This window comes from Theropithecus gelada, chromosome 10 (assembly GCF_003255815.1).
Source record: "Theropithecus gelada isolate Dixy chromosome 10, Tgel_1.0, whole genome shotgun sequence".
NCBI classification, from domain to species: Eukaryota; Metazoa; Chordata; class Mammalia; order Primates; family Cercopithecidae; genus Theropithecus; species Theropithecus gelada.
This window is the reverse complement of record NC_037678.1, coordinates 57030303-57058277: the sequence shown is the minus strand read 5'-3', so window position 1 is coordinate 57058277 and position 27975 is coordinate 57030303. Positions and strand designations below refer to the sequence as shown.

At 40.3% G+C, this 27975-nt stretch overlaps 2 protein-coding genes across 2 annotated transcripts; one reads left to right on the top strand and one right to left on the bottom strand.

The window, feature by feature from the left end:
• WFDC9 (WAP four-disulfide core domain 9) lies at window positions 1–24012 on the bottom strand. Its single transcript, XM_025399997.1, has 5 exons — window positions 23947–24012; window positions 6996–7089; window positions 2162–2310; window positions 722–869; window positions 1–200 (listed from the first exon to the last, which is right to left on the bottom strand). The coding sequence occupies exons 3-5, from the start codon at window positions 2250–2252 to the stop codon at window positions 170–172; spliced, it is 270 nt and encodes an 89-aa protein (XP_025255782.1). The 5' UTR covers window positions 2253–2310; window positions 6996–7089; window positions 23947–24012; the 3' UTR covers window positions 1–169.
• On the top strand, window positions 22503–23932 carry WFDC10A (WAP four-disulfide core domain 10A). Its single transcript, XM_025400000.1, has 2 exons — window positions 22503–22653; window positions 23614–23932. Exons 1-2 carry the CDS (start codon window positions 22563–22565, stop codon window positions 23760–23762), a joined length of 240 nt encoding a protein of 79 aa, XP_025255785.1. The 5' UTR covers window positions 22503–22562; the 3' UTR covers window positions 23763–23932.
• Window positions 24013–27975: the final 3963 nt, after the last annotated feature.

Genomic DNA, 27975 nt, shown 5'->3' with positions numbered 1-27975 from the left:
AGGTTGCTGTAGCAATTTATTTGACAAAAGCTTCAGGGTAAAGGGGTCAAGGAAATAGCAGAAAGGTTACTAGCTAGAACCAGTGGGTGTCCCAAGAAGGAATTAGGCAGCACTCTTCTTAGACCAGATGTTCATCCTTCAGCCCACAGTAGTGATCAACCAATAGAATCTAGGGGTCTAGCATTGATTTAAGGGGCTCTCTAGAAGAGAAAAGTTAATCAAAAGTCAGGAATCCTGGGAGAAATCCATTTCTAAAATTAATAGCACCCTGGGCCCCAGATAAAAAGGACAGCAATTTTTCTGTTAAATCAGAAGTTATCCACTTTTAAGCAATTTCCCCCAAGAAGTTTGCCAACTGAACAGACAGATAAATACTAGGTCTTCTTGGGCCTGGCTGAGAGTAGAGAGCCTGTGGAGAGGCCCAACTAAGTAGTCAATAATTGGAACTTTGGATAAAGGAGGGATGTATGAACTGATGGGTGATGTTTTGAGGGAAGCAAAGGGAAGTGAATAAGAGTGAAGAAAAAAGTAGAGGACCTCATGTCGGTGTCTTGGTTTATTTTGCAGTGAGGAGCAGCCTAGGTTTGGAGAAAGGAGGACATTGTCTTTTGCTGCCTGTTTCTTTAATCAGGATTTGGGTGGCTGCAGTCTTTGGAATAGTGGGTAAGGAGCAGTGATGAAGCATGCCAAGGCCCTAGCCTTCCCACCCCAAGCAACTCACTCATTGTCTAAGCAGATGTTTCCACAGTAGGTCCAGCAGCATGTATGATTTGGACGTATACAGGTCCTTATTTTAGTACACCTTTTCTCACAGTACTTATATGGAGGCTGTACCCAGCACTGCTCAGTTTGTTGTATCAGGTCTAGAACTGAGATGGAAGAAGTTAGCAGGGTCCATCTATTCACAACTCAGACAAGAAACCCTTTTTAAGCTTAGCAATCCCTTCTGAAACTTGAGCTCCAAGTCACAAAGTATTTCTCTGCCTACCAAGAAAATCCCTTCCTCAAAGTATATAACCAGTGTCTTGTTACAACACCATCCTCGCATGGCCTGTGTTCCTCCATCTACATGTCCCTACAGTATTTCAGACTCTAAAGATAGGGCCTGGGACACCCTGACCATACATGACACCAACTACCAAATTTATTCTCATGTAACCTTAGATTTCAGGGCCTGCAATATGCTCTAACCCCAATTTCCATAGCCAATTTGCAGAATGGGAAACTGAACCAAGGGAGAATAGAAACTTGTTTTTCTCCCCTTCTTTTTTTTCTTTTTTTTATTTTTTTGAGACAGAGTCTTGCCCTGTTGCCCAGGCTGGGGTGCAATGGCACAATCTCGGCTCACTGCAACCTCCACTTCCCAGGATCAAGCGATTCTCCTGCCTCAGCCTCCCAAGTAGCTGGGATTACAGGAGCATGCCATCATGCCTGGCTAATTTTTTCTATCTTAATAGAGACAGGGTTTCACCATGTTGGCTGGGCAGTCTCGAACCCCTGACCTTGTGATCTGCCCACCTCGGCCTCCCAAAGTGCTGGGATTACAGGTCTGAGCCACTGCGCCCGGCCATTTTTCTCCCCTTCTATTGTTTCCCTGATGATGCCACCTAAGCCATCAGTGTCTCCATAAATTTCATTTTTTTTCCTGGCCCACAACCCTCCTGCTCAGTGCCTTTGTTGTCCACATTTTCTTATCATATGAACCCAAACTTTGACCCACTAAGGATCCTTTATTTGTCTTTTCGATTTTTCATGTTCTAAAAGACTCTTCCCCTCCAACTAAATTAACGTGTTAAATATTACCCTTTTGTCATTCATCAGAGGCTCACCCAACTGAGGCACAAAGGTTCTGAAAATATGGGCTTGGAGGGAAGCTGTGTTGGTTTTTCCTCTACTGGTCTGACATTGGAAAATATTATTTCCTGCTAACTGATGTAATATAGACAAAAGATATGTTCCCTTTTCACATACCTAGTGCTGCTTTCAGAGCTGAGAGAGAAAACTTAAAGGCATTGGGAATATCTAACCTAATCTTGCTTGAATATCTCTACTTAAGGAGAGATCCTTTAAAGGCTGATTCTTGAAATGCAGACCTTGAATTAGCTACGATAGACATCCCAGAACTGGGCAGAGCACCCCCCCCCCTTTTCACACCACCCACGGGGATCTCTGGTCCAGAGGCTTCCCAACACAGGCAGAAGCATCACAACTCCAGAGATGAACATGATGAGTGGAGGAATCCAGGGCTTCATGGAGGTCTCTGTGTGTGTTTGGGTTACGTTCTGGCAGAAGACAAGTCTTTTCCCAGTGCTGCTAGAGGTAGAAAATGGATTGAGGAGAATAGGATAAGCAACAGGGGGAAAGTGCTTATGACTATCATGTTATTCTTTCCCTTTCTAGTACCCAGTAGCATACCAACTAATTCCCAGGCTAGCCAGTGACTTCCCCAGGTTTCTTCTCATCTCATATTACATACCCCTTCCTTTGCAAAATTACTTCTTTTTAAAATGAATTGCTCCTTTCTGATTAAAAACAATAAATCTTCAGATTATACAATTTGTAAAACAAAAAATACAAAGAGGAAATAAATAAGCATTAGTAATTCCACCATCTAGAGATAATCAATATATGTCTATACTTTTATATTGTTGTCATTATTTTTATGAAATTGGACACATCAGTGTCCTGATATTTTATTTTAAAGCATATGGAACATGATGATATAAAGAAGTTTTAGTGAAGATCCTAAGACAAAAGGCACTAAAGCAATTTAAGAAGGAATTACAGACAGATAACAGGACTTGAGAAAAGATGATGGCTGAGAACTGTTAGGGGACTCAAAACTTTAATGCACTAAGATGGTCCAAAGTTGGAGGAATTGTAGAGATTTCAAAGATTTTATTGGTAAAAAGCTTTGCTCATGAAACCCGGAATGCTGCCTTCTAATTCCAAGTTGAAAGAAAAGGTTTTATGATACTACTCATTGAGCTTGCTATGTGATCCCAGAAGTCTATGGGAACACAGTAGACTTGTGTTTGAATCATGACTGAAGACTTTAAAGGGTGACTTTAAATCTGGCCAAAGTGGCCTGTAGTAGCAGAGAAGAGGGCTCTAATTTACGAAGTATCTGAACTGTAAATAGCCAGACGACATTTGATGTCTCCAATGAACCCTTGAAATCTCCCATGAAAGAGTCAAGACCAGAAGCACAGAACCAGCTCATGATAATATCTATTATACAAGAACTTTCCTACTCCTCTTATTGGTTCGTCCTCCCTCTATCCCTAGGAGACAGAAACTTGCTTTAGTCCGGAGTGGGTGGAGGAAAGGAATAGAATTACAAAGAACCAGAGCAGGGGGCGGGCGGCGGGGGAAAGAGATTCACCACATCCTGTTCCATAACTGGAGCTTCTGAAGGAGGGAGGAATCCATAGTTCTGAACAATTTATGGAGTTGTGACTAATTTCATGGACCTGGACATTTAACTTATTATATTGAGAAGATGTTTCATGACTGGAGAATCACATAAAATTTGCGGAGACCTACCTAAATTTTCCTGAAGAAGCAAGGAAATAAACTAACAATTCTGAATAAAATATACAGGGAGGCAAAAATATGCTCACAACATATAAGTCGTGACAAGAATTCAGCCATAATTATTATCGTTTCCTCATAGCATCAAGACCTGAATAGTGTCAATTTCTTCTTATAAAAATGTTCTAATGAACCTCCTTATAGTTAAAGCTTTGGTACATATATTGTTATTTTTATAGCATGAGTTAATGAAGAAAGATTTCTAGGCAAAAGACATTGTATTTCCCAGACTTTGGATACTTGCCGCCACATTTTTCTCACTAAGGGTTAGGTTACATTTCCACCTACTGGATATCAAATGCATGTCCCTCCACCCCTTGTTCTACTCTAGGCTATACAAAAGTCATTTTCATCACCACACTATTTGCTGATAGATATTTTACAGAGGAAAGAACATGGGCTCCGGAGTCAGATAGGCTTGAACTAGAATCCCAACCCCACCAACTTCTAGCCGTGGAGCCTGGGCCAGTCACATAATCCCCAGAGCCTGGTTTTCCCCATCCATAGTATAGAAAAAATATCAATACTCATCTCATAGGGTCACTGGGAAGATTAAAGAATATGTATGAAACACTAAGCATAGGACCTGGAATATAGTATACACTTCATAAATGTTAACTGTTAGCATTAAGCTCAGAATATCCTCCTCTAGATATTCGAAAACTATTTTCAATTACAATTGTTTTCTTTTTACTTTTTTTTACACTTAACCTTTTAATCTGCTTAGAATCTATGCCTCTGTGTGTGGAGGGAGAACGGGGAAGTTCATTCACTCAGTAAGTACTTATTAAGTGCCTAACTATATTCCAAGTTCTAGGTATTAGAATATAGTGGTGAACAAAACAGACAAAAATTCCCCCATTCATACAGCTGGCATTCTAGTTAAACAAGATAAGGAAATGCATAGATGGTAATCAGTGGTAAGGAGAAAAATAAGGAAACAGAAGAAAATAAAATAGCCTGCAGCTGAGTGACAGCTGAGGGGTAAGGGGAACTGGAGTATGGGAACAGCAGAAAAATCTTAATAAAATGGAATAGATAGACATTTTCTTAACACTGTAACAATGTAACTATTGCAATCCAAAAACCAGCATTCCACATTATAAAACCGAAAGTACTCCCATTAAAATTAGAAATAGGAAAAAAAGATATGCACTATTAGGCCTACTTTTTAACATTATTTTCAAGTGTTTAAGCCACTATAATTAGAAAAGAGAAAAATTTGAACTATAAATAATAGAAGAGTGGAAGAGGAGCCTAATTACAACTGAAACTTCCCAGCCTTCTCCCATCTACCCCCCTCATTCTCTATCTGTTGCTCTACCTTTGTAGAACCAAATAGGAAGGGAAACAAGAGTCAAAGAAAAGGATAAAATTCTGACATGAATTGCATGTAACAAGGCAGTGATTTTCCCTCTGCCTGAAAGTCTTTATATTTGTTCAGAAGTTTTCAGTGAAGCAAAAGAGATTTCTCTGTGCTGTTCAGTGTGATAGCCACTGGCCACATATGACTATTTAAACTCATTAAATTAAATCAAAATTCAGTTTCCAGTCATTTCAAGTATTCAGTGGCCACATTTAGTTAGTGGCTATTGTCCCCAAAGTCTTTCTCTGATGCATCTCAATCCATTCATACATGGGACAATGGGAACAGTTTACATGAACCTTTGATTTCTTGTGTGTCCTATTTAATATTCCTTATTTCTCAGGGACGGAGCACTTCCATCATCACAGAAAGTTCTACTGAACAATGCTGCTCCAGATGAATCCACCAAAATGACTCTGCTCAAAAGCAGGGGTAATACTAGAAAAATTTTAAACATGCCGAATTTTTCAAAGGAGGCTTTGAAAATGTATTCTCCTCTTAGCTTCTGTGAAATTTGGAAGCTGAAAAATACAAGTTTTAGGCACATGTCATTAGATGTATTGACTTTTAGGCAATCGTTTTTAAGAGATTTGAGCAGAGGCCGGGCGCGGTGGCTCAAGCCTGTAATCCCAGCACTTTGGGAGGCCGAGACGGGCGGATCATGAGGTCAGGAGATCGAGACCATCTTGGCTAACACAGTGAAACCCCGTCTCTACTAAAAAATACAAAAAACTAGCCGGGCGAGGTGGCGGGCACCTGTAGTCCCAGCTACTCGGGAGGCTGAGGCAGGAGAATAGCGCAAACCCGGGAGGCGGAGCTTGCAGTGAGCTGAGATCCGGCCACTGCACTCCAGCCCGGGCGACAGCGCGAGACTCCGTCTCAAAAAAAAAAAAAAAAAAAAAAAAAAAAAGAGAGATTTGAGCAGAGGCAAGAGCAACAACTTAACTTGGCAACTTCATTGAGTCATGCTTAGGTAAGCTGGTAGAGACACAGGTTCTTAATGGAGAAGCTTGAAGAGCAGGAATAAGCATGTAAGAGTAGAACCACCCCTCCCCCTGCCCACCCCAAATATCTGATCTTCTGCAATTTCAGGGCTTCTACTTCCCCTTTCCTTTCTCTCCCTAGTCTCCTGCTCTTGCTAGCTAGAAATGGTAAGATACACATCCCTTGAGCCTGAGTCCTTGAGAACCTCAGAGTGTTCTTCTGATTATGTGAATATACCAGCACATGGCAAGACTGGTGAACCATGGAGATACTCTGTTATCTGCTTACAGCCGGGGATGTGAGGGATGAGGTAACTGGGTGAAAGTGGGCATGGATTTCAGTAGGTCTCTGGATTCCTGGTACCAGCCCTTTGCATAAAGGAGGAATACTGATATACAGTGACAGGAACACCATAAATCCAAAGCATTGGGTTCCATGAGGCTGTTTCTTTGTATTCCAAAATACCACCCCAGACCCAAGTTTTCCGGAGCTTTGAAATCTGTTCATTCACACGGCCTCATTCTTACTCTAGTTTTCTTAATTTCTTACTTGCCCCTTGCCCCTTAAAGGTATTCAGGAATCTGAGGATGCCTAGTCCCCTTTTTGCACACCCCCAAGTGTACTAAATGATCCCAGACAAGAGAAACATCATTATGCCCAGGCTGGGTACTTCTCAACTTCTCATATACAGAGTGCTGTGAATTCTTTGGTCATCCTAAGACAAACTGCAGGACAATTCAAAGACCCCCAGGATCAGAAAGACACAGAACTACTTCTCTCCACCAAATGTGGAATCCTGGGCTTTCCAGATAATGTTAAAGAGGAGAGTGTTCTAGATTTAGTGTCAGGAATGCTGAAATCTTGTTTTGTTTCTGTCCCTTTTACCTATGGAACCTCAGACAGCTCATGTCACCCCCTCTCAGTTTTCTTATTTGAACAAAAGCGACAATAATCCCTACCTCACAGGAATAGTAACACCATCTGGGCTAGGAATTATTCCAAGCAAGCCACAAATAGAAGCTCATGTATCAAGACCTTTATCCTCACCTACCTCTGAAGGTGTCTGAGTTGAGTGTCTGTAGTAACTGACTGACAGCTCTTTTGTCTGGCCTCTTATTATGAAGTTGTTTGAAGTGGGGCTCAAACTGGGGGCAGAAGAGCAGAAAAACAATGTTCAAAGGCCAGGAACTTAATGGTGATTTTGGTTGTGACCGATTTTTAATTTCTACCCAGAAACTACACGTCGGCTGTATCACAGATTCTTTCCTTTGATATTCACCCATCCAGACGTACTCAATTTTCTTAGGTGCAGGTGGGATCTTCTGATAAGCTGGGAAGAACATTGTGTACCTGGATTGCAGCTCAGGCCACCCCCAGAAGACCCAAAGTACATGTTCCCAAGGTCTTTCGCAAATACTTCTCAGTCCATTCATACGTAGGAAGTTGGAAACAGTCTACATTGACCTTTGACATCTTGTCTGTCCTATTTAACATTCCATCTTTCTCAGTATTGATTTTCTCTTACCAATAAAATCATACCATGATCTCCCAGCAAATGCCCTCTGACTTTTATGTAGCTAAAAAGAGACTGAATAAGAAGAATTTTAGAAAAAGTAGATGACCACCTAGCAAATGAAGGAAGTGACGTGACCAAATCCAGCACCAAGTTCTTGCCATGAGCTTGTTGGTTGAGGTGCAGAGGGATTTGCTCACCAAATGTCAGGGAAGGGCATTACATTGGGCACAAAATACACATGATTTGGAGATCACTAGCTCATTAGAAAACAGAACAGTCAAGTGGGCAGGAGGCAGGGACTTCCAAGGGGTAAACCTTCTCTCAAAGCCTGTCTGCAGGAATATTATATACAGTGACAGGAGATGTCAACACAAAATTCTTCCCAGGATACAGGCATACCTCGGAGATATTGCAGGTTCAGTTTCAGGCTACCACAATAGAGATAATATTGCAATAAAGTGAGCCACGTACACTTTTTGGTTTCCCAGTGCATATAAAGAGTATGTTTTCCTGAAGTCTTTTATTTATAAATGTATTTAAACTAGAAAATGAAATATTTAATAGTTGAAAGTTGTTTCTCTGAAACAGCTAGTAAAATATGCAAACTTCTGATACAATATCTGTATATGTTTTAGTATACAACTGTACCTCTCATATTCTAAACAGTTTCTAATGGTTTTCTTATGATGAATTTCATTATTACTTATTAAAATATTAAAAAGGTATGTTTACACTATGCTCTAGTCTGTCAAGTGTTCAAAAGCATTATGTATAAAAAATAATGTGCATACCATTTGCGAGTGATTATCTGAGACTTCAACAAGTCATCGTCTTTTTGCTGGTGGAGGGTCTTCCCTCAATGTTGATGGTTGTTGACTGATCAGGGATCAGGGTAGTGGTTGCTGAGGGTTGGGGTGGCTGTGGCAATTTATTAAAATAAGACAACAATGATGTTTGCCACATCAACTGATTGATCCTCTCAAGAAAGATTTCTCCATAGCATGCAATGCTGTTTCATAGCATTTCACACGCAATAGAACTTCTTTCAAAATTTCGGTCAGTCCTCTCAAACTGTGCTGCTGGTTTATCTAAGTTTATGCAATATTCTGAATCCTTTGTCATCATTCCAACAATGTTCACAGCATCTTCACCAGGAGCAGATTCCATTCAAAGAAACCACTTTCTTTGCTCATCTATAAGAAGCAACTCCTCATCCACTCAAGTTTTCTCATGAGATTGCAGCAATTCAGTCACATCTTCAGGCTGCACTTCTGATTCTCATTCTGTTGCTATTTTCATCACATTTGCAGTGACTTCCTCCACTGAAGTCTTAAAACCCTCAAAGTCATTTATAAGGGTTGGAATCAACTTCTTCCAAACTCCTGTTAATACTGCCATGCTGACCTCCTTCCATGAATCATGGTATCTAGAATAGTGAATCCTTTCCAGGAATTTTTAAATTTACTTTGCCCAGATCCATCAGGGAAATTACTATCTGTGGTAGCTACAGCCTTACAAAATGTATGTCTTAATAATTTTGACTTTCAAGTCCATGGGCTGAAGAATGAATGTTGTTAGCAGGCTTGAAAACATTAATATCTTCATATAGCTCCATCAGAGCTCTTGAGTGACCAAAATCTTTTTTTCTGAGCAGTAGGCCTCAACAGTGGGCTTAAAATATTCAGTATACCATGCTGTCACCCAGGCTTTGCTGTTTCATTTACAGAACAGAGCAAAAGCAGAGTTAGCATAGTTTGCAAGGGCTCTAAGATTTTTGAAATGATAAATGAGCTTTGGCCTCAACTTTAAGTCTCCAGCTGCATTGGCCCCTAGCAAGAAAGTCAGCTTGTCTTTTGAAGTTTTGAAGCCAGGCATTGACTTCCATCTATGAAGGTGCTAGATGGCATCTTCTTCCAATATAAAGCTGTTGTATCTTCACTGAAAATCTGAGGTCTGTTGTAGCCACCTTCATCAATTACAGTTGACCCTTGAACAAAATGGGAATTAGGGGTACTGAACTCCTGCACAGTTGAAAACCCATGTATAGGCCGAGTGCAGTGGCTCACACCTGTAATTCCAGCACTTTGGGAGGCCAAAGCAGGCAAATCACAAGGTCAGAAGTTCGAGACTAGCCTGGCCAATACAGTGAAACCCCATCTCTACTAAAAACACAAAGATTAGCCAGGCATGGTGGTGGGCGCCTGTAGTCCCAGCTACTCAGGAGGCTGAGGCAGGAGAATCACTTGAACCCGGGAGGCGGAGGTTGCAGTGAGCGGAGATCATGCCACTGTACTCTAGCCTAGGTGACAGAGTGAGACTCCATCTCAAAAAAAAAAGAAAAAGAAAAAGAAAATTCATGTATAACTTTTGACTCCTCAAAAACCTAACTACTAATAGCCCACTGTTTTATTGTTAATTTTAGAGACACGGTCTTGCTATGTTCCCTAGGCTTATCTCAAACTCCTGGCTTCAAGCAATCCTCCTTCCTCATCCTCCAGAGTAGTTAGGACTACAGACACACACCACCATGTCTGAAATGTTCTTTTTATTGAGATGGGGTCTCACTATGTTCCCCAGGCTGGTCTCAAACTACTGGCTCAAGCAATCTTCCTTCGCTCAACCTCCTGAGTAACTGAAATTAGAGATGTGCACCATCATGCCTGACTAATAGCCTACTGTTGACCAGAAGCCTTACTAATAACATAAATATTTGATTAATACATATTTTGTATGCTATATGTATTTTGTATAATATTTACTCTTACAAGAAAGTAAGCTAGAGGAAAATGTTATTAAGAAAATCATAAGGAAGAAAAAATATATTTACTACTTATTAAATGGAAGTGGATCATCATAAAGGTCCTTGAGGATGTGCAAATGAACCCACACAGTTCAAGCCTGTGTTGTTCAAGGGTCAACTGTATCTTAGCTAGATCTTCTGGATAACTTGCTGCATCTTCTGCATCAGCACTTACTGCTTCACATCGCCCCTTTGTGTTATAGAGAGGCCTTCTTTCCGTAACCCTCATGAACCAACCTCTGCTAGATTCAAACTTTTCTGCTGCAACTTCCTCACCTCTCTCAGCCTTCATAAAATTGAAGAGTTGGGGTCTTTCTCTGGATGAGGTTTTGGCTTAAGGGAATGTTGTGGCTGGTTTGATCTTCTGTCCAGATCACTAAAACCTTCTCCATATCAGCAATAGGGCTGTTTTGCTTTTTTTATCATTCCTGTGTTCACGGAGTAGCCTTTTTAATTTCCTTCAATAACTTTTCCTTTGCGTTCACAACGTGGCTGTTTGGTACAAGAGGCCTAGCTTTCAGCCTGTCTCAGCTGTTTAACATGCCTTCTTCACTAAGATTGTTTTTCTAGTTTTTTATTTAAAGTGAGAAATGTGGGACTCTTCCTTTCACTTGAACACTTAGAGTCCATTGTGGAGTTATTAATTGGCCTAATTTCAATATTGAAGTGTCTCAGGGAATAAAGAGGCCTGAGAAGAGGGAGCAAGACTGGCAAATGACCAGTCAGCGGAGCAGTCAGAACACACACACATTTATTGTTCACCATGTGCTATGGGCACAGCTGGTGGCATTCCAAAGCAATTACAATAGTAACAACAAAAATCATTGATCACAGATCACCTTACAGATATAATGATAAGAATAATAATAATAAAGTTTGAAACACTTTGAGAATTACTAAAATGTGACACAAAGACATAAGTGAGCCTGCTGTTGGAAAAATGTGCCAAAAGACTTGCTCAATGCAGGGTTGCTGCAAACCTTCAATTTGTAAAACATGCAACATCCATAAAGCAAAAATAAATTAATAAAGCAAAGTGTAATAAAATGAGGTATGCCTGTATGTTGAGTGCACTGAGGGGCAGGAAATACATGCCTGGACTCCAGGGACTTGGCTGAGGAAGGTGGACCAGTACAGAGGCAAAGAGCTTTGGAACCAAGGTAAAAAGGTATGGGAACAAACTAAAGGAAATTTTGACAGGGACTGAAAATGGTGCCAAACCTAGAGTGATTGAATTATGGATTTCTAAGACATTTATTTATATGGCAGGAAAATGATGTTCCATGCATGACAATCATAGTCTTTTGCTCTGTGTGGCCCAGATGCTGTAGATCCTTGATGGTCTGTCTGAGGAGCACGGTCACTAATGAGTAGCTGAGGAGTGCCAAGGACTCCTGCCACTCATGATTCTGGACCAGCTATGCAGAATTTAGGACAATCTGTACACTCTTCTATTTTAGTTGAGAATTTCCCAGTGCAATATCTGAAATACTGTATCCAATAATTCTATATCCAGCAAAACTATCCTTTCCTGATGAAAGTAAAATAAAGACATTCCCAGAAAAACAAAGACTGAGAGAATTTGTTGCTAGCAGGTCTGCCTTTCGAGAAATACTAGAGAAAATCCTAAAGCTAAAAAGAAAAGACATCAGGTAGTAATGAGATCTATATTAAGAAACAAAGAGAACAGATAAAAGTAATTATGTAGGTAAATATAAAATCTGATATTAATATTTTTTAACAGATTGGAGTGACAACTGTATAAAACAATGATTATAATCATTCAATTGTATTGTTAGGCTTAAAACATAAAGATGTAATATACATGAAAAATAGCACAGCTGGGTGTGGTGGCTCATGCTTGTAATCCCAGCAATTTGGGAGGCTGAGGAGGTTGGATTACTTGAGGTCAGGAGTTCGAAAACAGCCTGACCAACATGGTGAAACCTCGTCTCTACTAAAAATACAGAAAATTAGCCTGGTGTGGTGGTAGGCGCCTATAATCCCAGCTACTCGGGAGGCTGAGGAAGGAGAATTACTCGAACCCAGGAGGTGGAGGTTGCGGTGAGTCAAGATCGCACCATTGCACTCCAGCCTGGGCCACAGAGCTTCTGTCTCAAAAAAAAAAGAAAAGAAAAGAAAAACAGCACAAAAGAGGGAAGAAGGCAGGCATGTAAGTATAGTTATGATCATCCAGTTTAAAGACTTTGTATTTTTAAGTATGAGAGCCACGGATTATTAAGTAGCATTATTTATTTTTCAGACATATAGGATTTGCTTTTGGTATTGATTTTCTATTTTCCCGCATTTTCAAAAGAAAATATTGTATGGCATTAATCATTTGGAATTTTTGAGACTTTCTTTGTAATCTAGGTCATTGTAACTAAGCACTCAAACCCGCTCAATTGGGCCAGGTGCGGTGGTTCACACCAGTAGTTTTGGAGGCCGAGGTGGGTGGATCACTTGAGTCAAGGAGTTCGAGACCAGGCTGGCCAACATGGAGAAACCCCGTCTCCACTAAAATTACAAAAATTAGCTGGGTGCGGTGGTGTACACCTGCAATCCCAGCTATTCGGGAGGCTGAGGCATGAGAATCACTTGAACCCAGGAGGCAGAGGTTGCAGTGAGCCAAGATAGCACTGCTGCACTCCAGCCTGGGTGACAAAGTGATACTCTGTCTCAAACAAAACAACCTGCTCAGTCTACAACTTTGTATAGATAATTTATTTTCATTTATTGAGGCCGTTTTGTGTGCATGTGTGTGTGTACACATATGTTAAGGTTTCTTGATCTGTTTTTTCTTTACCAATATAAAATATTCTTGTCTAAATTGTGTAGTGTCCTCTGTGTTGAACGTTAATTATATTGTATGATATTTAAATTGTTATATCATCTTTCTTTTTAATTCATATTTGGTGGAGCATCCTTTTTTATTCCTTTATTTTAAATTATTTCTTTACTTTTGGGAAACCACACATTGTTAAATCATTTAAAAATTTTAATCTGAGAGTCTCTGTCTTTTAATAAATGTCTCTAACCCATTTACCTTTAATAAATATTCTTGTAGAAAACAATCTTATGTTAGGGCCTATCTCTGGCATCTTATTTCATATTTTTTATTCATCATGCTTTTTAAATATTTGTTTTTATTTCTCTCTTCAGACATCTATTGGATGGATGAAATATCTTCTACTATTTTAAAAGCCATTATTGTATTCTGATTCCTCAGAGGATTTTTTATTTAAGCCCCCATTACTTTTCCATATAGTCTTAAAGATTTCCAAAATTTGTAAGTTTTCCTAAAATAAGACAGCTCTTTCAGTATGCTAACTGTTCCCTTTAGTTTACCTTCTGACCTTGTTGATATTTTCTAGACAGTTTTTAGTTCATGATTATAATGGATATTGGTGTTTTATTCTCTTATTCTTTCTATCTCTTCCTTCCACTTTGTTCTTAATCCCTAAATTTTTAGACAACACCAAACTTTATGAATTGACGTCTCACTGTGCAAAACTGCTGACATGGCAGGTCTGCAGTTGCTATCTTTACAAATCCTGCTTACAAGGTTGGTTCTTGGTTGGCATCCATAAGCCTGAATTTTGAGAAAGTTCCCATTGTTCTCAGAACAAACAAGTATGGCTCTCTGTGCCTCAACCGTTTGTACAAAAAACACGGTTTATGGTAGATATCTGCTTTTACTTTGGGAGTCTGGAATTTTGGTATATGCTAGGCAGAAGCTGCTAAATGACCAGCCCCCAATAGAAACCCTGGACACTGTGTTTGTCTCTCATGGGCTCCCCTGGTAGACAACACTTCACACACGTCATCACAACTGATGGATGGGGGAATTCAGCATGCCCTATGTGACTCCACTGGTCAATGGGAGAAGACACTTGGAAGCATGCACCTGATTTCCTCTGGACTTTGCCCCTTGCACGTTTTCCCTTTGTTGACTTTGCTTTGTAGCCTTTCACTGTAATAAATCATAGCTGCAAGAAAAACTATATGCTGAGTCCTGTGAGTCCTCCTAGCAAAGCACTGAACCTAGGGATAGCCTTGGGAACTCCAGCGTATTCACTCATTTTGCCCATATACTTTTGTACAGTCATTCTAGATTTATTTTCCTAGTGGAGCACATCCTTCAAGCAGGCTTTCAAAAAGGGTCTTTGTGTGGTAAGCATTCTGATGCTTTGTATGTCTTAGAACAATTTTATTGTGCCCTCATATTTTAAAAGTTCAGGATATAAATTTTCACTCGAAAAGTTTTTACCTTAAACATCTTGAAAATGCTACTCTATTGATTTATTGTCCTATTGTCACTATTTGAAAGTGTAATCTCAGTCTGATTATTTTTCTTCTTTGGATGATCTATTCTTTCTCTATAGGATATTTTAAAATTTATTTGTATTTGATGTTCATACATTTTATAATGTGGTTAGATATGCTAGTTTTCTTACTCTATTCTTTTTTTTGTTGTTTTTTTTTTTTGTTTTTTGTTTTTTGTTTTTGAGACGGAGTCTCGCGCTGTGTCGCCCAGGCTGGAGTGCAGTGGCGCGATCTCGGCTCACTGCAAGCTCCGCCTCCCAGGTTCAGGCCATTCTCCTGCCTCAGCCTCCGAGTAGCTGGGACTACAGGCGCCCGCCACCACGCCCGGCTAGTTTTTTGTATTTTTAGTAGAGACGGGGTTTCACCATGTTAGCCAGGATGGTCTCGATCTCCTGACCTCGTGATCTGCCCGCCTCGGCCTCCCAAAGTGCTGGGATTACAGGCTTGAGCCACCGCGCCCGGCCTCTTACTCTATTCTTTTATGATCATTTCCAGTCTGAGCTCTTTAATAGTTCTTTAATTTGGGGCAACTTTAATGCATTGTTTCATTAAATATTTTTTAACCTGCTAAATCTTTTTCTTTTAGAACTACTATTTGGATGTTTACACTTACACCTCTCACTTCCACATACCTTAATCTTCTTTTTTATTTTGAAACAATCTTAAAGTAGGAGAAAAGCTGAAAGTACAGTAAAAATAACTTTTCTTTTCCCTGAAACATTTGAGAGTAAGTTGCTTACTGGTGCCCAATCACCCCCAATGCTGTCATATACATTTTCTAGAAAGATAAGTTCTTCTACATAAACACAACACAGCTATCAAAATTCAGAAATAAATGATGCCAATATCTACACTAATCTATTTAAATATATTAATTATGTCTATTTTATGCATCATTGTAATTAATTCTGTATTATTTGCTATCAGTCATTCAGTGTGAGGGCAGAAACATTTCATGTAAATGTGATGTTCACTGCTAGGTTTGATCTGAAGGCCAAAAGGAAGCATAGGTTTGTTACTCTCATTCCATTAACCAGCTCAACTTGATGGGGGAGGTGATAAAAACCTACACAGATTTGGCTTGTCAAACCTAAAACAGTTTAGGTTAAGTTAAGCTGAGTGTGCATGTTTGAGAAAGAGCTCAGGAGTGAGGGGGAAACTAATGGATGGGACCAGCTGACAATCTAACTGTGAAGATCTGGGTAAAACACTCAGAGAGAAATTCAGAGGAGCCCGAGCTGACACATTTTATTTTAATGATCATACAATTATTCGCCAAGAAAGACAAAATTAGGCCAGGAAAATGGCAAACAGATAGAAGCTTCAAGGATTTGGGGATTGTTACAAAGATCCCAAAATTAATCTGGATTTTCTTGCATCTTTATTTCAGATGGCACATCAAGCAACTCCTCTTATTCTTTTCTGTTTAAGCAGAAAAATCAGATCTGTGGCATAGGTTTTGAATGTTTTTAGGCCAGGCATGGTGGCTCATGCCTGTAATCCTAACACTCTGGGAGGCCGAGGAAGGTGGACCACCTGAGATCAGGAGTTCAGGACCAGCCTGGCCAACATGGTGAAAACCCATCTCTACTAAAAATGCAAAAGTTAGCCAGGTGTGGTGGCGGGCACCTATAATCCCAGCTGCTCAGAAGGTTGAGGCAGGAGAATCACTTTAACTCGGGGGGCAGAGGCTGCAGTGAGCCGAGATTGTGCCACTTCACTCCAGCCTGGGCAAGAAGAGTGAAACTCCCTCTCAAAAAAAAAAAAAAGTTTTCAAATTGACAAGTAGTAATTTTACATATTTATATGATACATAGTGATGTTTCAATATGTATAATGTATAGTGATCAGATCAAGGTAATTAGCATACCCATCATCTCAAACATTTATCATTTCTTTGTGTTAGGAACGTTCAATATCTTCCTTCTAGCTATTTGAAATTATATAATATATTATTCTTACATATGCTCATCCTACAGTGCTATAGAACACTAGAACTTATTCCTCCTGTCCAGCTATGACATTGTATCCTTTAACAAACCTCTCCCACTGGGCGCGGTGGCTCACACCTGTAATCCCAGCACGTTGGAAGGCTGAGGCAGGCGGATTACAAGGTCAGGAGTTCGAGACCAGCCTGACCAGCATGGTGACACACCCGTCTCTACAAAAAATACAAAAATTAGCCAGGCATGGTGGTGTATGCCTGTAGTCCCAGCTACTCGAGAGGCTGAGGCAGGAGAATCGCTTGAACCTGGGAGGTAGAAGTTGCAGTGAGCCGAGATCGCCCCATTCCACTCCAGCCTGAGCAACAGAGCGAGACTCTATCTCAAAAAAAAAAAAAAAAATCTCTCCCAATCTTCCCCTTCCCACTATGCTTCCCAGCTCCCGGTACCTGCTGTTCTACTTTTTACTTCCATGAGATCGACATTTTTCCAGATATGAGTGAGAATATGTGTTGTTTAATTTTCTGTTCCTGGCTATTTCACAGAACATAAAGTCCTCCAGTTTCAGCCATGGTGCCATGAACAACAGGATTTTATTCCTTTTTATGGTTGAATAGGATTTTATTGTGTATATATATCATATTTTCTTTCTCCATTCCTCTGTTATTAGACACCTAAGTTGAGTCTGTATCTTGGCTATTGTGAATAGTGCTGCAATAAACATGGGGGTACATATGTTGATATGCTGATTTCCTTTCCTTTGGATAAATGCCTAGTAGTGGGATTTCTGGGTCATAAGGTAATGGAGTTCTATGTGTAGACTTTTGAGAAATTGAGATACCATTCTCCATAGTGACTGTACTAATTTATATTTCCACCAACAGTGTATAACAGTTCCCCTTTCTCCACATGGTCAACAGCACTTGTTATTTTTTGTCACTTTCTTATTATTGGAGCAATCCTGACTGGTGTGAGATGATACCTCATTATAGTTTTCACTTGCATTTGCCTGATGATTAGTGATGTTGAGAGAACAATGAAAAGTCATTTTTTTCATATATTTGTTGGTCATTTATATGTCTTCTTTTGTGAATTGTCTGTTCAGATCATTTGCCCATTTTTTAAATTGGATTGTTTGTGTTTTTGCTGTTGAGATGTTTGAGTTTCTTGTATATTCTGGATATTAATCCCCTGTCAAATGAATAGTGTATTAGTTTATTCTCACATTGCTATAAAGATTTTACCTGAGACTGGGTAATTTATAAACAAAAGAGGTTTAATTTACTCACAGTTCCACATGGCTGGGGAGGCCTCAGGAAACGTAAAATCATGTCAGAAGGCGAAGGGGAAGCAAGGCACATCTTACATGGTGGCAGGAGAGAGAGCTCATGCGGGGGAAACTGCACCTTTCAAACAATCAGATCTCATGACAACTCCCTCACTATCACAAGAACAGCATGGGGGAAACTGCCCTTATGATCCAATCACCTCCTACCAGATCCCTCTCCCTCCACACATGGGGATTAGAGTTCGAGGTGAGATTTGGGTGGAGACACAGCCAAACCATATCAAATACTTTGAAAATATTTTCTCTCATTCTGTAGATTGTCTTTTCAATCTGTTGATTGTTTCCTTTGCTGTGCAGCAGTTTTTTAGTTTGATATAATCCAATTTACCTATTTTTGCTTTTGTTGCCCATGGTCTTGAGATCTTACATTAAAAATCTTTTTGTAAGATCATGAAATGTCTTACAGTGTTTCCCCTATGTTTTCTTCTAGTAGTTTTACAGTTTCAGGTTTTACCTTTAGACCTTTGATCCATTTTTAGCTGATTTTTGTATAGAGTGAGAGGTGAAGGTCTAATTTCATTAGTCTGCATATGGATATCCAGTTTTCCTAGCACCATTTACTGAAGAGACCATCCTTTCCCCAGTGAGTGTTCTTGGCATCTTTGTCAAAAATCAGTTGGCTATAGACGCATGGAGTTATTTCTAGGTTCTTTATTCTCTTTTTTTTTTTTTTTTTTTTTTTGAGACAGAGTCTTGCTCTTGTTGCCCAGGCTGGAGTACAGTGGCACAATCTCAGCTCACTGGAACCTCTGCCTCCCAGGTTCAAGTGATTCTCCTGCCTCAGCCTCTGGAGTCGAGTAACTGGGACTACAGGCATGCACCACCATGTTCGTCTAATTTTTGTACTTTTAGTAGAGACAGGGTTTTGCTATGTTGGCCAGGCTAATCTCGAACACCTGACCTCACGTGATCCACCTGCCTCGGTCTCCCAAAGTGCTGGGATTACAGGCTTGAGCCACTGCACCTGGCCCTAAGTTATCTATTCTATTCCATTAGTCTACGTGTCTGTTTTTATGCCAGTGCCATGTTATTTTCGTTACTACAGCTTGGTAGTATATTTAGAAGTCTTGAAGCCTGTTCCCTCCAGCTTTGTTCTTTTTGTTAAAGATTGCTTTGGCTATTCTGGGATGTTTGTGGTTCCATACATATTTTAGGATTTATTTTATATTACTGTGAAGAATGTCACTGGTATTTTAATAGGGATTGCATTGACTCTGTAGATGGTTTGGGGTAGTGTGGTAATTTTAACAATATTAATTCTTTCCATCCATGAGCATGGGAAGTTTTTCCATTTGTTTTATCCTCTTCAATTTCTTTTATCAGTGTTTTGTAGTTTTCAATGTAGAAGTCTTTTATCTCCTTGGTTAAATTTATTCCTAAGTATTTGTTTGTAGCTGTTATAAATGGGATTGCCCTCTTTGTCTCTTTTTTTAGCTGGCTTATTGTGCACAGAAACACCACTGACTTGTATGTTTATTTTGTATTCGGCAACTTTACTGAATTTGTTTATGAGTTCTTCAAGTTTCTTGGTAGAGTCTTTAAGTTTTTCTCTACATAAGAGCTCATCTGCAAATAGGGTAAATATGACTTCCTCTTTTCCAAATGTAATGTCCTTCATTGTTTTCTCTTTCCTGATTGATCTAACTAGGACTTCCAGTACTATGTTGAATAAGAGTGGGTAAAGTGAGCAGCATGCTCATGGAGGCGGATGGAAGCTCCCTAGCCTTTCCCCCATATCTTCTTTGAGTTCTTAGAGGAAAAGTTTTCAGCTTTTCCCCATTAAGTGCATTGTTAGCTATGGGTTTGTCATTTATGATATTTATTATGTGGAGGTGCTTTCCTTTCATACATAGTTTATTGAAAGTTTTTATCATAAAGTGGTGTTGAATTTTATCAAATGCTTTTTCTGTATCTACTGAGATTACCATATGGTTTTGTCCCTGATTCTGTTGATGTGAAGTATCACATTTATTGATTTGTCTACATTGAGCCATTCTTGCATTCCTATGATAAATCCCACTTGATCATGCTACATTATCTTTTTTTTGTGTTGTTGAATTGGGTTTGTTAGTATTTTGTTGAGGATTTTTGCACCTATTTTCATCAGGAATATTGGCCTGTGGGTTTCTTTATGTTGTCTTGTTGTTGTCTGGTTTGTTTTGGTATTTAGGTTATGCAGGCCTCATAAAAGTGAGCTAAGAAGAATTCCCTCTGCATCAATTTTTTGGAATAGTTTGAGAAGAATTGGTATTAATTTATATTTAAAGGGTCATAGAATTTGGTGGTAAAGCCATATGGTTCTGGACTTTTGTTTTGGGGGAGACTTTTTATCACAGATTCAGTCTCCTTACTTGTTATTTGTCTGTTCAGGTTCTTCTATTTCTTTTTGGTTCAGTGTTGGTAGGTTGTATGTGTCCAAGAATTTATCCATTTCCTCTAGGTTTTTGAATTATAAAGAATATCACAAAGGATACAGAGGAAGAGGTGCATAAGGTGAGATATGGCGGAAAGGCTAGAGAGCTTCCATGCCCTCCATGAGCATGCTGCTCTCCAACAACCTCTAAGTGTTCAGTGGTAGCCATCTGGAAGCTCTGACTTATAAATTTTATTTTGAAATTTCTGTTCAGTTTCGAGTAATTGTCTTTTTTTAGACTAATTTCTAAATATTTCCATTATAGTCTGAAACTGTCCTTTGTGATATAATTATTTAAAATTTTGTTCAGACTTTTTTATAGCTTAATATATAGTCACTTTTGTACATGTTTTATTTGTGCTTGAGAAAAATGTATTTATTTACTTTTTCTATGCAGACTTCTGTATATTTTAATTAAGTCAAGCTTATTAATCATAATGTTCAAATTACCCATCTCTTTACTAAATACTACTCTATCAATAATTTGAAAGTATAAAGTCCTTCTATATACCCATAAATCCTTCCCCTTATAAATTTGTCAGTACTTGAGCCTGCCACAATGTTGACTAGACTGCTTTAACAGAAAGCTTCCATCACATAATGGCTGAAATACAATATACTTTTTTATTTCTTGCTCAAATAATAATTCAAGATGAGTATTCTAAAACAATGGGTATCCCTTTTTTCATGTGATAAAAGGAGTCAAGGACCCAGGCTCCTTTCATCTTTTGGCTTCACTAGAATCTAGAACCTTGTTTTCATCTATACTGAGCTGGTGGAAAAGAAAAAGAGTGTGAAAGAGACTTGCCCATCTTCTTAGGGTCTTGATCTAGTAGTGACAAGTCTGTTAGCCGAAATATTTACAATGTGGCACTGGCTGCAAGGTGGTTGGGTAAGGAAAATGCAGCTTCTGTCTGAGATGATGATTCTCCTCTACATAATCCCTCTTTGCTAGGATAATTATGATGGCGTCCAGTTTCTAAATTGTTCATTTATGAGTGGACAAAAAGAAAAACTAGGAAAGGGGGAGCCTTTGGGAAGGGTCAAATACTCAAACACTACTCTCTAAACTATAGGTACAAATATAAGAATTTTTGAATTATAAAGGATATCGCAAAGGATACAGAGGAAGAGGTGCATAAGGTGAGATATGGGGAAAGGCTACAGAGCTTCCTTTGAATGTAAATTACAACGGTGGACTGAAGGAGACTGCATTAGGAGTTCAGAATGTCAGAATGAGGTTCAAATCTTTAGAAGATTATCATCATCAGAGGAAGAGGGTGATCTTCTTCCCAGCTTCCGTGCCTACTAGGAGTCCAGTGACCCCAGGTTGTCCCCTCTCTCTCCTATTAGGGAAGAAGAAACATCTTCACTTCTGAGAGTTCAAATTTTTTTATGATATTCAAGGTCAGTGACCACCTCCTCCTGGACAGCCTGCCAAGCCTTTGACTGATAGGTCTCTCCTCCTGTCTGAGCTCTAAGATATTTACTATGTCTCCCCATTAGCCCTTCTGTCCCATGCCCTACAATAGTCTCTCTTTCTGTGTGTATATGTGTATTTAAATTTGTATATGTATATGTGTGTATGTGTTTATATACGTTTATATATGAAACAGATACTTACTCTTTCACTCAGGAATTCTAGCTCTCTTAGTCTAAAGAAATAAAAGATTTATAAATAAAGATGTTCAATATGACATTCTTTAGATTATTAGTAATTAGTACAATACAAATACTTGATTATTAGCATTTAAGTGAGAGCTGTGCAATTATGAAAATCCACATTTTGATAAATACTTACATGATTAAATAAGGCTGGCAAAAATAGGTAACAAAAGATGTTTATATTAAAAGGATTGTTTATATTAAATATGGAGGGCAACTAAAAGATAATGCAATGAAACATCAGTTAATTCTAAGCAACTCTTTCTAAAAATATTTTTTTTCTTTTCTTTTTTCCATAAAACATTTTGTAGTTAGGAAGCAGAAATAAATGATATCTTTCATTCTATCAGCAAGAACACAAGACTGGTAATGTGAGAGGAGGAGGCGTCATTCCTGCAGAAGCCCTATCCCAGGTGAAGAAGGACAGGGCTAGGGGCAAACAAAAGGAGGAAGCCAAGACTCTCTTGCTCTGCCCCGACTTGGCCAGTGGAGGCAGTGAGGAGCTAAAGATCATTCCTTCTTTCTTTCCTTCACTCTCCACAGGCAGCTCTGCAGGGAAGTCTGTGACAACCTGGTCAGACTTAAGGCCCACGCTCTGGTCAGAGTCATGCCATCCCAGACTCTGCTGCCTGTCCTGGTTCTCTGTGTGTTGCTGCTTCAGGCCCAGGGAGGATACCGTGACAAGAAGAGGATGCAGAGTAGGTGATGGGCCGCTGGATGGGTGAGGGGGAATTGGGTAGGGGGAATGGAGGGCCTGTGTCCAGTCTGAGTAGGACCTAGGAGTTGAAAACTCTCTGCATATCCAGCTCTGACCACAATGTTGTGTAGACTCTGGACTGTCCCAAATCATGGCCCTCCAGCCCCTTAGCTGGCCCTGGGTATAGTAATGGGAATGAAGAAGAAACCTACATATTTTGCTGTTCCTTCTCAATACTTACAGATAAATGGCACATACCATAGTGAAAGGTACACCAGGGCTGAGAATCCAGTGGGAAAGAAGACAATTAGTTGATTTATGCACATTTGTGAGGAGTAAAGATTCAGAAGTGGTTATGACAGTAGGTGTAGGTGTAGAATGGATATAAGTGTAGGGAAATAGGACATAAGACAAGCAAAAGTTGGGGTACACAGACCCAAGTTAAGGTTATCATCAAACGGACAAGGAGAGTGGTGGTGGAAAGGAAACTAAAGAAGGGGCAGGAAAGACTAGAGACAGTGACAGTGAGCAGAAGAGAAGGAGAGAAAAGAGACAAGTTGATCCTCATCTCTGAGTTCTACTACTCAGAGACTAGGAGAGGGTTTGAAAGACGTCTCATGCTTCTTTGAGCTCTCAGGATCAGACTATAGATTCTATGGTGGTGACTTCACCAAGGCCATGGCTAGTAAGGGAGATGGAGTTCTTATTGCTGGTGTATGGAGAAGGTCCAGGAAGTCCAGACATTGTGGTCTATTGGGGTAAGATGTACAGTGGAGAGACAGGATTTAAAATATGACCAATCACTAGGATTTGGTGATGGGCAGGAAGGTAGTTCTATGAAGAAGGAATCCAGGAGTGTCATGAGTGAGACCTGGGTTCAAGGGTCTTGGAGGAAGATTTAGCTTGAGAAAAATGTTCTCTAGGAAGCTGCATTTATTTACCCCTCTATCCTCCTTTTCAGAAACACAGCTATCCCCAGAAATTAAAGTCTGCCAGGAACGGCCTAAACTATATCTATGCAAACGCTTCTGTGAATCTCACCGAGACTGTCAAGCAAATAATATATGCTGTTCTACCTACTGTGGGAATGTTTGCATGAGCATCCTGTGAGTGGGAGACTGGGCTGGGATGTGCATCCTGCTTCCCAACTCCTCTATCCAAGACTGTGCCCACATCTGAAGCACAAGGACTTCAAGTCACCAGCATAAGAACATCAACAGGAATGCCGCCCTCCCTACTGTCTGAACTCCTTGTCCCTGTCAAATAAACCAGAACAAATGTTCAGGGATCCTGCCTCTTTCGCTGCCACTACAGGTGATCATTGAGAGCCCACTGTAGCCCCCACAGACGCCCCACTCGTCTTGTGTCCTGGTGTTCGATTTCTCTCCCTGGCTATGCTTCTCTACCCTCCCTCTTTGGCCCATATATCCCTGCCAGCCCTCAGGAGGCCCAGCCCCTTGCTGTTTTGCTCACTGAACCAGTACTCCCAGGGGGAGGAACTGCTCATGTGCAGCATCTCCCGATGCTAAGAACATTTCTCACTCTGGAGTCAGAAGGACCCTTAAGCATGAAATGGGTGGCAGTTAGAACCCGAGGTAAAGAGTGGGAGGCCTCCAAGCACTGCTTTGGTCTCCTTAGCCTTGGTGCACCCCCATCCCATACTCCCCAATCTCTCTGTAAGGTTCACATTACTGTCTATTTATCATTAGGATAATGAGTCCCAGAAGCCCAGCAAGCCCAAGGCCACAAGAGAGTGAGAGGATATGATGTGGCCAGAAGAGGGTGTTTCTTCTAGGCTGACTTTTTCCTCACTTCTCTCCATTACCTGAGACCAGAGGCATCCTAGTGAGAGTGAGTGCCTGCACCAACCCCGAAGCTCCTCCTATCCAGCACCCACCAATATGGCTACTCCTCTGATGGGACCCATTTTAGGCCTCAGGATCTGACACTCCAGTACCTTCCATTAACTGAAGAGTCCCTATCTTTCCCAAGCCCTCTTCCTTAGGGGCCAGTTCATTCTCTTTTCTTTAGATCAAGAGGAACGCTAAGGGATGTGGAACAGGTGGTTCATGCTGCTGTTGCTAAGGACTAATTGGCACAGAGTGGCTATGGGTCTTCCCTGTCATCCTGCTGTGAGTTAGTGGAAATTAATCAGTGTGGTACAGAATCTCCTACTCTGTGTAATTGCAACTCCTCTGAAATGATCCTGGGGTTAGATCCAGGGTTGGGTCACATGTAGCTCACTGGGACACGAAGCCAAACGTGAAGAGGTTTCAGGAGGACAAGCCATGCCCAGAGGCAGGTGTGCAGTGTTATGCTCCAGTCTAGTGCTTCTTGCTGGGCCATTCAATGAAATAGACATCAGAGAAGAAAATTTCCCGCATCAGACCAGAGGCTGTGAGCCACCTCTGAGACATCACCAGGCTTTGGGTATCTCAGGTTTGTTTTCACCTTTCTCAAGAGCTTCCCTTGGACAAGGATGTCTTAGGAAAGAGATCATCATCAACCACCAACAGACATCAAATGTAGTCGGTGGGCTGTAAGAGCATGATCTCCAAGAGACCTTATTTGGTATTTCCTTGGATAGCCTCCCTTACCAAGCATCCTCTCAAGCCATCTCCAAACACGCCTCCTAGACACTACAGGCATGTCTGCTTTTATTGAGCCTTGCTCTATTGCACTTCACAGCTATAGTGTTTCATACAAATTGAAGGTTTGTGGCAATTCTGCATCGAACAAGTCGTCTGGCACCGTTTTTCCAACAGCATGTGCTTACTTCATGTCTCTGTGTCACATTTTGGTAATTCTCAAAATATTTCAAACTTGCTGGGTGCAGTGACTCACACCTGCAATCCCAGCACTTTGGGGGGCCAAGGCAGGTGAATCACCTGAGATCAGGAATTCGAGACCAGCCTGACCAACATGGTGAAATTCCGTCTTTAATAAAAATACAAAATTAGCTGAGTGTGGTGGCGCATGCCTGTAATCCCAGTTACTTGGGAGGCTGAGGCAAGAGAATTGCTTGAACCTGGGAGGTGAAGGTTGTAGTGAGCTCAGATCTCGCCATTGCACTGCAGCCTGGGCAACAAGAGCGAAACTCCATCTCAAAAAAAAAAAAATTTCAAACTTGTTTTATTATCATATCTGTTGTGATGATCTGTCATCCATAATCTTGGTTATTACTATTGTAATTGTTTTGGGGCACTATGAACTGCGGCCCTAAAAAACAATGAATTTAATGGATAAATGTTGTTTGTATTCTGACTGCTCCAACAACTGGGCATTTCTCCATCTCTCTCCCTCTCCTTAGGCCTCTCTATTTCCTGAGACACAATAATATTAAAATTAGGCCAATTAATAACTCCACAATGGTCTCTAAGTGTTCAAGTGATAGGAAGGGTTCTATGTCTCTCACTTTAAATGAAAAGCTGGAAATGATTACAGTTAGTGAGGAAGGCATGTCAGCAGCCAAGATATGCCAGAAGCTAGGCCTCTTGTGCCAGTTAGCCAAGATATGAATGCAAAGGAAAAGTTGTTGAAGGAAATTAAAAACAATAATTTCCAGTGAACACATGGATGATAAGAAAGCAAAACAACCTTATTGCTGATATGGAGAAAATTTTAGTGGTCTGGGCAGAAGATCAAACTAGCCACCACATTCCCCTAAGCCAGAAACCTAACCAAAGAAAGGCCCTAGCTCTCTCTCTCCAATATCAGAAGGCGAAAGAGGTGAGAAAGCTGCAGAAGAAAAGTTGGAAGTTAGCAGAGATTATTTCATGAGGTTTAAAGAAGCCACCTACATAATATAAAAGTGCAAAGTGAAGCAGCAAGTGCTAATGTAGAAGTTGCAGCAAGTTACCCAGAAGATCTTGCAAAGTGATGAAGATGTCTACACTAAATAACAAGATGTTCAGTGTGGAAAAAGCAGCCTTCTGTAGGAAGATGTCATCTAAGACTTGCATAACTAGAGAGCAAAAGTCAATGCCTGGCTTCGAAGCTTGAAAGGATAGGCTGACTCTCTTGTTAGGGGCTGATGCAGCTGGTGACTTTGAGTTAAAGGTAATGATGATCATTTACCAATCTGAAAATCCCAGGTCCCTTCAGAATTCTGCTAAATCTACTCTGTCTGTGCTCTATAAAGGAGACACCATCTTGATGATAGCACATCTATTTACAACATGGTTCACTGAATATTTTGAGTCTACTTTTGACACCTAGACACCTACTGCTCAATTACAAAAAAAAGATTTGTTTCAAAATACTACTGCTCATTGACAACATGCCTGGTCACCCAAGAGCTCCAATGGAGATGTACAAGGGGACTAATATTGTTTTCATGCCTGCTAACACAATATACATTCTGCAGCCCATAGATCAAGAAGCGATTTTGACTTTCAAGCCTTATTGTTTAAGAAACACATTTTATAAGGCTATAGATGACATAGATAGTGATTCTTCTGATGGATCTGGGCAAAATAAATTGAAAACTTTCTGAAAATGATTCACCATGATAGATGCCATTAAGAACATTCATGATCGACAGCAAGAGGTGAAAATATCAACACTAACAGGAGTTTGGAAGAAACTGATTCCAACTCTCATGGCTGATTTTGAGAGTTTCAAGACTTCATGGAGGAGGTCACTGCAGATGTGATAGAAATAGCAAGAGAACTAGAGTTAGAAGTTGAGCCTGAAAATGTGATTGAATGGCTGTAATCTCATGATAAAACTTGAATGGATGAAGGGTTACTTTTTTTTTTTAAGAGATAGGATCTCACTCAGTTGCTCAGGCTGGAGTACAGCGGTATGATCAGAGCTCACTGCAGTCTTGAACTCCTCGGCTCGAGCTACGCTCCCACCTCAGCTTCCCTGGCAGCTAGAACTACAGGCATGCACTACTGCCCTTGGCTTTTTTTTCTTTTTTTTTTTTTTTTTTTTTTTTTGTAAAGACAAGGTCTCCCTAAGTTCCCCAGGCTGGTCTCAAGTTCCTGGCCTCAAGTGATCCTCCTACCTGGGCCTCCCAATGTGCTGAGATTATAGGCATGAGCCATGGCACCCAGACAAGGAGTTGCTTCTAATGGATGAGCAATGAAAGTGGCTTCTTGAATTAGAAACTTCTCCTGGTAAGGATGCTGAAAACATTTTTGCTACTTGGGAGGCTGGGGCAGGAGGATCACTTGAACCCAGGAGTTTGAGGCTACAGTGAGCTATGATCCTTACCACTGCACTCTAGCCTGGGTGGTAGGGCAACACCCTGTCTCTTAAAAAAAAAAATAGCAACTCCTCATCCATGAAAGTTGTATCATTATACTGTTGAAATGAC